At 46.4% G+C, this 10,962-nt stretch overlaps 1 protein-coding gene across 1 annotated transcript in view; it reads left to right on the forward strand.

Annotated features, from left to right (window-relative positions):
* Positions 1 to 9,582, forward strand: part of Tmem273 (transmembrane protein 273) — a 36,100-nt gene extending 26,518 nt beyond the window's left edge. The window contains exon 6 of the mRNA XM_036199280.1: positions 8,673 to 9,582. Coding sequence (XP_036055173.1) covers positions 8,673 to 8,697 — 25 coding nt within the window. The 3' untranslated portion in view covers positions 8,698 to 9,582. The remainder of the gene's footprint in view (positions 1 to 8,672) is intronic.
* The last annotated feature ends 1,380 nt before the right edge of the window (positions 9,583 to 10,962 follow it).

Here is a 10,962-nt window from a genome sequence, read left to right on the forward strand (position 1 = left end):
ATGGATGGATGGATGGATGGATGGATGAATAGGCATGTGGCCATGAGACAGGTGCTGGGTGGCAAGAGAGGGAAGACAAGTTCCATCCAACTACAGGGGTCACAGGTGACAGCCATCTGAGAGTGATGAGACAGAAAAGGCCTGTGTGACTCTGTGGCGCCGTGGCAGTGTGGAGGGCTGCACACCCCGTGGGAGGTAGATTGTGTGAGGGTGCAGGTCGAAATCAAAGAGAAACCCACACAAGCACAGGAGCCCTGGGAAAGGAGGACACCAGTGGGCCATTTGAGACACCAGTGAGGGAGCCGTCTGGTGAGACCAGATGCTTGAGCCTACGGTGTGGGGAGGGAAGACATGGAAGAGAAGAGGTCTCAGCTCCCTGGGGCGTGAGAGCCTTTGGTTAAGTGAACGACTCTGAACCCTGTCCTGAAACTTCCGGTCCAGCACTGAGGACTGGGGGCGGGAGAAGGGCGCTGGAATGGTCATAGTCATCCTCTTGGTGTTAGGAGGAGGGCCTGTGCAGATGGGAGCCCCTCTGGAAGTCCCCTCAGAGCTCAGACTCCCTGGGACATCCTCTGAACCACAGCTGAGAGGCTGCAGAGAGATGAAAGTGATAAAACTGGATTCTTTGAGGCACGGGGCTACAAGAGGCGAGAGGGCTGCCATAGCTGTTTGAAAATGACCCTTCAACCAAGGGCAGTGAAGGAAGGGGAATCAGAGACTGCTGCAGAGGAAGGCAGCCAAGCTTCCCTAGTTAACACTAGATGAAGCCTGGGGATCCCAGGCAACTTGAGACCCCAGGAAGCAGCTGAGCACAAAGAGCCGGGGCTACCACACAGCCTGGTCTCACCTTCCGCTCTGCACTAGACTTTATTAACAGTGTCTTCCTCTGTTCCGAGGCTCATCCCCAGTGTCTTCCCTAACAGGAAGAAAGGCTGGCATTGTCCTAGGGGCAGCTGTGGCTCTTCTGCTTGCCATGGTGGGAATGCTGGCACTAGAGACCTCATGCTTAGACAGCAGTCCTTTAGGACTATACTCAAAGGGATGATCCTTTGGCCATACTAAAAGCAAAGCTGTGATCATTTGCTCAATTAGAGTTGAGAGAACTGGGCTTTAACTGAGAGAGAGTCTAGTTTTCCTACAACCTTCCCTTGACAGTGGCTGATCTGTTAGCCAGTTTAGTCCATTTAACGAAAACAAAGTCCAATACACCGCTCTGTGTTAGCAGGCTTCTGTGCGTTTGATGGTTTGCTTCTCACACTGCTATGTGGGGGTTTGAGAGCAAGAAAGCCTGCATATGGGGAGCAGAGGCTGAGGGGCATGATCTCAGGGTCCTGGTTGAACCTGCCCTTCTCTGGTTCACCACATGCTATAGCAGGGTCCATATTCCCTGACTCACATCCCCTAGTTGCCTGTACAGTTCATGGGCCGAACCCAACGGTAATGCGCCAGCTGCCTGGGATGGCCAGCCTAGGTCTGGAGTCATCTCCCATCTTCTTCCTGTCCTCTTTCTGTTTGAAAACAAATATTGAAATCTACAGAAAAGTTGCAAAGTTGCAAACAAAATTTATATGTTCCCCTCGCCTCTTTTCTTTCTCCGCACAGCATTGTTCATTTTGAACTGCCTAAGATTAAATTGCTTAATGTTCCATTTCCTTCCTTTCTTTTTTTTTGGGGGGGGGCGGTGTTAAGAATACCAAGAGGGGGCAGCATTGCCTATCTTGCGCTGTCCAGCACCAGGCGGTGCCTACCTAACCTCAGCCGGGCTCCCTGTTGCGGATGCTTGTTTTGATGGCTTGGCTAGGGAAGCCACGCACTGTAGAGATGACACTGTTCTGTGTCAATAGCAAATACCCTGAACTGGTGCTTTGTGAGCATAGCTTGTCCCCAGCAATCCTCATTCATTGATTTCACCTATTCACAACCCATGTCTAAGTCAGTTCTTGCCACTGGTGGTTATGAAAATATTGAGTGTCCAATCCTGGTACCTCTGCTGTGTTTAACAGCCGTCATTCTTTTTGGGGGGGATTGGGAAAGACTTTTTATATTTCTCTCTTCCTTTTTAAATTTTTTACTGATTATTGTTATGCTAGACTTCAACGCTTTTTAATCTGTCATTGTCATAATTCTTTGTTGCTCAAAGTATCCCAAGTTCGGTAAATGTGAGGCATTTCTTTTTTTTAACCTTTTATTTATTTTTTGTGTCTGTCACATCATGCATCTCAATCTATTCATCTTCCTGTCCCTTGAGACCTCCCCCCATAAAATAACATAAAATTTAAGAGAAAAGAAGAAACAAGAAGAAAAATCTCTTTACTTGCAAGTGTTCATTGCAAGGAGTCCTTGGTCTGGTTCGAGGCCTCTGGTTTCTGCTACGCTATTGATATGGGACCCTCACTGGTTCTCCTCTCGGGTATTCTGTTTTTTCCCTGTGTCATGGAGATCCTGCAGCTTTGGATCTGTAGGACATACTCCAGCAGTTCACAGATGGGGTGGATGTTAGTGTGGGCCAACTCATATCCCTGGTTCTGGGCCTGGGTGGTTGTAGGGTTGGTCAGCCCGACAGCTGTCTCCCAGGGTGAGCTCTCCAGGATTGCTCCTGCTTGTTTACCTTATGCAGCAAAGAACAAGGGACCGGACAGGTTCTCCTGCTTTCAGGTCTTTAGGGTCGGCTTATGCATACTTACGCCACCAGGGCTCGCTCTACTGTGTTGCCCAGGTGAGGTGCAGGGGCCACTCTCCTGAGTGCTGCTGCTGGTGAGGGGCAGGGCCAGCTCTTCCAACTGCCACAGGTCGAGAGGGACAGGAGAAGCGGAAGTACAAGTCACCTCTCAATGACAAGTGGGCCCCCATGACAACAACCTGGTTGTCCTGGAGCATCTTCCAGACTAAACACACACACACACACACATACACATGTATGTATACACACATATACATATGTATATACATATACATACATACACAGACGCATCAACACATCAACATACATACAGAAACACATACATATAGACACACACATATATACACATAGACACACAGACACACAGATACACAATACACACTCACATAGATATACACAGACCCACAAATAGACACATATGCACACACATGCACACATGCATACAAAGATACATATACATGGACACAGACACACATAGATACATACACACACATACTTACACACAGACACATACACACATACATACACAGACACATGAACACACAAACACATTCATTCACTCACAGACATATGCACACACATACACACTACACACAGAGACATATACACACATGTAGACACATATACACACAGGCATATATGCACTGCATACACAGACACACATAGTGACATGCTTACACAGAGGCACATAGATACACAGAGAATACACACACACACATATACACATACAAACTTACACACACAGACTCATTCACACACAAAGACACATACAGACAGAGACATGCATAGACACACACACACACACACACACACATACACACACACACACACACACACACATGGTATCTCAGGTTCTGTCTGTACTACTCTCAGCCAGACTTATCCCTTACCCCTTTTCATGGCTTTCCTTCTGTTTTTATGGGGGTTGATTTTTAGAAATCTAAATTTGGACAGACTGTGTCACACTCGTGGCCGCCAGTGAGTCATTTTTCCTGGATTCTTTGAGTGTCTATATGAAAAAGGCAAAGCCAATCCTCTGAGGTTTTCCACACCTTCCCCTCTGCATTTCTATGTTGCCTCGATGACGTAGAGACCTGTTTCTCTACTGTAGCAGGATTTTTACCCTCTTGCTCGATTCCAGTTGCCACACACGATGCTTCCCGAATCACAGCAGTGTTCTGGTATGGCCTGCCCTGCCAGCACGTGTGTATACAGCCAGAGCCATATGTTCAATTTAAACAATAATGTTCTCTGTGTGGGTGGTGTTACCAATTTGATACAGAATTAGAGATACTGGTCTCAGGGCCTAGGGTATCTTAACGTTTTATTTAAAACCCTTAATTTAATTTTTGAGCAAGTCAAAGAGGAACGAAAGTCAAAGACGAGGCTGTTCAAACATAAATGCAGAGAATTCTTTCTCTCCAAACTGTTGATATGTCTGTTTCAAGGTCGCCATCTCAGTGGCCCTGCCCTTGACCCTTTCACAAAAACGCATTTTAAACATTTATATACAGTCAGTTTAATTTTATTTTGTTTGATTCGCTGGCATTCATTCTGGTGTGTGAGGGGAGCTATTGACACATCTGGTCTTTTACTCAGACAGCAACCTCACTACAAACCTATGTTAAGTATAGTGGTGCATGCCTGTAATCCCGGTGCAGGCAGGATTGCCAATGAGAGTCCAGCCTGCACTAGACAGTGAGTCCCTGCCTCAGGAAGGAGCGGAAGGTGCTGGAGAGATGGCTCAGCAGGGAGGTGCTCGCTACCCTCCCAGAGGACCTGAGTCCAGCTGCCAGCACCATGTCCAGTGATTCACAACTGCCTGGAACTCTGGAACTCAAGCTCCAAGATGATCTGATGCACTTTTCTTACCTCCAAAGGCACACACACACACACACACACACACACACACACACACACACACGTGCACACACGCACGTGTGAGTGTGTGTGTGTGTGTGTGTGTGTGTGTGTACATATGCGTGTACACACCCACCCACAAAATCAATCAATCTTAAAGAAAAGTGAACCAGAAGGACAAATGGTCGTGCTGGCCCCACCCTCTTTGCCCATTGTCTGATTTGCTCTCGACTCCCACTCGCGTGTGTGTGTGTGTGTGTGTGTGTGTGTGTGTGTGTGTATGTGTGTGTGTATGCTTCTGGACCTGGCCACCTGTGTCAGCAGTGGGCAGGTATCACACTGTGACTGTGGGGGGTTCCAGGTATGCTTCGCCATCTGGCAGGCTGGTTCCTCCCACCCCCAACAAACCCATACTTCCCTTGCTCCTCAGGGAACATTTGGTAGTTTAGTTCTGGTAGCTTTAGGCAAGACTTTCCAGTCAACTTCAGAATTTTACTGTGAAAACAGATGTCTTAGTATTTCATTGGGGATATATTATTTTTACACATTAGATTGGAGCTGATTAATTTCATTGTTGACATTAACCAGAAATCCATGGGAGAAATCTATTTTGTGTTTGATTAGCAAATGTGTTAATCACACATATCAGTGGGGTTTAGTGTGCTGTCTCAGTGCATGCATCTAACATTCAAATCCAGCTTCGCTTTATCCCAACCTCTAGTACTCAGTAGTCTATGCCCAGGTGCTGTGGATATCGCTCTGTGTAAATAAAGTTCTGATTGGCCAGTGGCCAGGCAGGAAGTATAGGCGGGACAAGAGAGAAGAGAATTCTGGGAAGTAGAAGGTTGGAGAGAGACACTGCCAGCCGCCGCCATGAAAAGCAACATGTAAAGACACTGGTAAGCCACAAGCCATGTGGCAAAGTATAGACTAACAGAAATAGGTTAATTTAAGATAGAAGAAGTAGATAACAAGAAGCCTGCCACGGCAATACAATTTGTAAGCAATATAAGTTTCTGTGTGTTTACTTGTTTGGGTCTGAGCGACTGTGGGACTGGCGGCTAAGAGAGATTTGTCCTAACTGTGGGCCAGGCAAGAAAACTCTAACTACACCCAGGTTAAATTTTTTCTTAGTATCACCTGTGTTCAAGAACATGTGAGATAGCTTTCTGTGTCCAGCCCACTTCATTTAGCACCATGCCCTCCAGCTCCATCCATGTTTCTGCATACCACAGGCTCTTTTTGTTCTTTATGTCTGCATTTCCTGTGAACATGCACTGTGGTTTTTTTTTTTATAAAGACACTTAACATGTCCCTTCTCATGTGTTTCAATGAAAGCTCTTGGGTTTTATTCATAAGGTTCTTACCTTTCTTGCTAAGTTGACTCCTAACTATTGTGAATATCTTGTGTGTTTATGGTCTTTCCCGTTACTTCTCTGGCCCAGCCATTGAGCATACACACTGGCTGCCCTCCTGGATGCTTGTGTCATTTGGCTTGGTTTCTCTTTGGTACTTATGACTTTTCATGGTACCCCTTCTTTCCCGGTTTTTGTAGTTATTGTTGTTGTTGTTGTTGTTTTTGGTTTCTCTGTGTAGTTTTGGTGCCTGTCTTAGATCTCACTCTGTAGACAAGACTGGCCTTGAACTCAAAGAGATCCGACTGGCTCCGCCTCCCAAGTGCTGGGATTAAAGGCATGTGCCACCGCCACCTGTCTTCTTTCCCTGTTCTTGTGACACTAATTGCTCCCTCTTCTCTGATGCATCTTAAATTGACAGTTAGTGACAGCAGACAGAGAGCAGTACATGCCTTGTGCCTGATCTTGGCGGGCAATCTACTCAGTATCCACTGAAGAGCAAGCTGGGTTTAGAATGGGCTGTCAGGGAAGGACTTTACCCATGACATTTAGTGGGCCACTTCCTCATCAGTGAGACATTTTTGACAAAATCCAAGACCCGTTCCTATTTTCAAAACTCAATACTAAATGCTCCAAAGCTCTCCTTGGGTCACCAGATGCAGAAACACATATTGATTTTATTTATCTATTTGTTTTTCCTTTTCTTGTTGACCTACTTGTGATTTCTTTGGAGAACATGGTAGAATATTTTAGCTAAACAGTCACTCCAATTGTATTGTGTCCAAATTTTTTTGTTCCCTCTCTTCATGCCAACACATGGCAAGGCAGTCTAATTCCATTGCTCACCCAGCCAGCTGATGTTGTCCTCTCCTCTGCCTAGCTTGCCTTTTACTGCAGCTTGTGTATGGATCCCAGGAGGCTTTGACACCCACACTTTCATAGAGTCATGACTCCTGTGCCTTGGTCCAGGAGGCACTCCCCTGCCTCAACACTGCCACGGCAAGGAGGCTATCTTCCTTGTCTACTTCAGTTGTCAAGGTCTTCAGCACTTGTGCTGGGTTGGCCCAGACACTTAAAATCCTCTCCTCGACCGTGAATTTAACCTGTGGCTAGTTAAACCCAACAGAAGGATTGAACTTTGTGCTCAGCCTTTGCCTGTCTAGACCAGCCCCCACAGACTCCATGTTCTTTTGGACCATTATACTTTTTAGCAAGACACACTAGCATTTGACAACCTTGGATGCCTTTTCCTAGATTTCCTTCTTCAATTGTCCCCACTTCCTCCACCAGATCTTTCATTTTTGTATTTTATTAGTGTATATTAATTTTACAAAATAGTGGGTTTCTTCTTGACATTCTAGGAAGGCCAATGGTCTACTTCAATCAGATCACACCCCACACTCCTGTTCTAGGTTGTTTTCTGTTGCTGGGGTGAAGATCATGATTAAGAGCAGCATGGGGAGGAAAGGGTTCATTTCATCTTACAGCTTACAGTCCATCATAGAGGGCTATCGGGGCAAGAACTTGACACAGGAGCCTGGAGGCAGGACCTGAAGCAGAGGCCACTGAGGAAGACTGCTGACTGGCTTGCTCTCCAGGCTCATCCCACAACCCCCTACAGAGGGGTGGCACCTCCAACATCAAGAAAATGCCCCCCAACTTGCCTACAGGATGGAGGTGTCTTCTCATCCAAGGTTCCCTCTTCCCAGATGACCCTTGTTTATGTCAAGTCAACAAGAAACTAAGTGGCACACCCCGTCACTCTTCTGTGTACCCCCACGCCATTCTTGCTCATCATCATCACTATTGGTTCACCCCTTATTAAGCTCTGTAAGCTTGAGCCTCATGCAGGTCCTTAGCCCTCAGACACAGGCTAGGTGAAGATGTGCTGTCCATTTTATGGCCCTTGACTTGGCTTGCCCCATGCATGCTCCACTCTGCTGTCTTCCTGCCATGGCTCCTCCCACACTATGCTGAGATGTCGGACAACAAGAGATTGGTACTGAACAGGCCCAACTAATCACATTTGCCATTAGGGAGCAGTCAATGCAGCATGAATGCGGCATTCTGTTATCACTGTAGATAATGCTTTTGGGAAACTATGGTGTCAGTGTGAACTCCATCTCCTTCACAGAGATGTTGGCGATCTCCATGAAAATGTCTCACAGCCCAGAGCTTTGTACCCCAACCCTCCAGCTCCAGGTGTTTGTGTCAGGGCTTGGTTTGATGACTTCATCTTTTCTTCTGTTTTCCTCTTTTGAAAAAAATGCATGGACAGTGCCTTCCTTCCTGTCTCAGTTGGTACATGTAGAGTGTGGTAGTTGTACAAGTTGGTACAACTTGTGATGAAGAGCTGAGGGCATCATCTTTTATTATATTCCCATAGGCTTCTCAACCTTGTTCTTCTTAGCCTCTTCCCAGATCTGATCATGTTCTTCATATACATTTTTCTCAAATAGTCTGATTAACCCTGAGGAATGAGTCCCTGACACTTTCTGATAAGCCCTGAGGAATGAGTGCCTGACAACACTACTGTATTGATGTGACTGAAGTCTTGTGGCCTTGGGATTGGCAGACAGAGACAACCTCATGGCTGGTATCTGGCTTCAGTGCTGGCTGCAGGCATCTTTCTGTGTCATTTGAGGAGAGGCCCCATGGTGCTAACATCTGCTGGTGAGCTCTTCGCACTTGCTCACTGTGCTGCCGACACACAAAGCCAACCATAAGGACACAGTCTCTCTAACAGCAAGTCTTCCAATGCTTCTTTCCCTTTCTAGAGATGCCCGAGTGACTGAGCTGTGAGAGGCCAGCTACACTGGGAGAGTTTAGGTGTTCGGGGTCTGAACGCCCAAGGCTGATGATGGATCATTACATGGACTCAGCATAGCAGCAGGTACGAAAAGGACAACACCTGGTAGCACCTCTGTCCTGAGGGAAGATGTCACTCCTGTTCTGCAAGTGTCTGTGCAGGGGGAGTATGTGACTCAGCACTGAGGAAAAAAGAAACCCCAAATCCATATTTCCCAGCCTATGTGCCCACAGAGGAGCTGGGCAAGCTTCTACGAAAGCGTTGTGTCCACATCAATGGAACCCCACCCCAACATGGCTGGTGAAAATGGGAACAAAGCCAAGACAGCTTCCTCAGCACTGTGGGGCTATAACCATCTAGACTCAGGCCTTGCAGTCTTTGCTGTCAGGAGATTCCCATTTTAAAGACGAACCATGTAAGCATCCAGAGGGGCATGGAGCTGATGAGCCAGTGTCCAGTGTTATCAATGGAAGCCTGACCTGGTAAGGGAGGAGAGAACAGGCCAAGCCAACATGAGAGGAAAGGCATCAGCAGCCCTGGGCATAGCCTTGCAGCTGCAGCTCTGCAGATGAACGGGGTGGGGCCTCACATAGAGCTGTAAGAATGCAGGCTGGCGTTGCTACCCTCATATAATGGTTTTGTGGTGATTGTTGCAGTGTACACAGTGCTTGCATGAAAGGCTTCAGGAAACCCACTCTTGCTACTCTGGTCATCAACACAAGATTCGGGGCATGGGCTCTGTGAACATTCCCTCACTTGAACCATTTCTCTCTTGGAAGACTCTGCTTTTCCATTCTTCCAGAACGCAGGCGGCCACGTGGACTGGGCCTGCTCAGACGGGGTTATCTTCATCATGTTGTGATGAAAGAGTAGCTATTTTTTTCAGAATAAAGTGCTGCGTTATAATAATGTCTGGAGTCCCAGGGTGTCTTTTGTCTGACTCGGTAACAGTGCTACTCATTAGCATCTTTTGCTAACTGATCACCTAAAGCAGTTACATGATACTCATAAGCAATCTTCTGTGTGTGAGATAGAATAAATCATCATGTACTGGAGCTGGTAATTGATTTGTTTCTTTTAGCAGCATTTTAATTAAAACATCTGGTTTGTGAATGGCGGAATCACTTGTGAGCGAAGGTGAATGGCTTTGGATTCTCAGTCCTTGTTTTATGTTTTCTACGCACACCATGGGGTCCTCTCCACCACTGTATTGCATGACATATTTTCCAGACATGAGACTGGTTTTGCTCGTTGCTCTACATAAAGTGTAACAGAGAGAAACACAGTCACGTGACACTTCATTCTGGGGAAACTCTGAGGAAGGCATCACTCCATGCTTCCAACCTTGGGTGGGTACACACAGCATGTTTTATGTAAGGCAAATTAAGATGGCGATAAGCTCTCTAGATGATACAACCTTATGGTACATTGTCATACATGCAGTCCGTTCTTGACTGAAACGCCATTGCACTGTTCTCGGCTGATCAACATTGTTTCCTCAGATAGCAAGAGGCTGATGTCCTGGATGGGGAATTATTAGCAATGATACTTCCCTGGCTTTCTCCCCAAACGCCAATTCAATGGCTTCCTTCTGGAAGTTCTTCTAGATTTAATGGATAACTCTCAGGCCCTTCTTGAGAGCAGCTCCCAGAGACAGTACTCTAGACAACAATACCTCTTGACAGTTCCCCTTCTTAGGAGCAGCTTCCAGGGAGGACAGTAGCTCTTGGAAATATTGGGGACAACCACAATGAACCATGGTGTTGGGTGCAGTGTCTTGGGGATAGGGCCATTCAGATCTGGTTGTCTCACACTCTCATTTGGGAACATTGTAGCAGAGGCCATGGATGAGGTAGTACTTACTTTCCTGGCCTAGAAGATCATGGAGCCCTAAAGCACATGTAGCCCCCCCCCATAGCTCCCTACAGCATGGAGAACACCCTGTTTAAAGATCAGGGCCAAGCAGCTCTCAGTCTAACTGTGGTGCTGAACCTGTAGGACTCAGTAGCTGAAGGAAGAGAAGGGGAGGGGAGAGAAGTCAGAAAATTAAAAATGATCTATAGATGTACCAATCTACATAGAAGTTAAAACTATTGACATTTAATTCCTAAATAAACTCAGGACATAAAGATAAGTGTATGCATATATATATGTTTTCCACTGTGTACTAAAAGAACACACAGGAAAGTCTAGGAATTGTGTGAGGGTTTGTAGGTGATGCTGGAGATCTCTTTTGCATCATCAAAGGCTAGAAATAG

This window comes from Onychomys torridus, chromosome 9 (genome assembly GCF_903995425.1).
Source record: "Onychomys torridus chromosome 9, mOncTor1.1, whole genome shotgun sequence".
In the NCBI taxonomy this organism is placed as follows: Eukaryota; Metazoa; Chordata; class Mammalia; order Rodentia; family Cricetidae; genus Onychomys; species Onychomys torridus.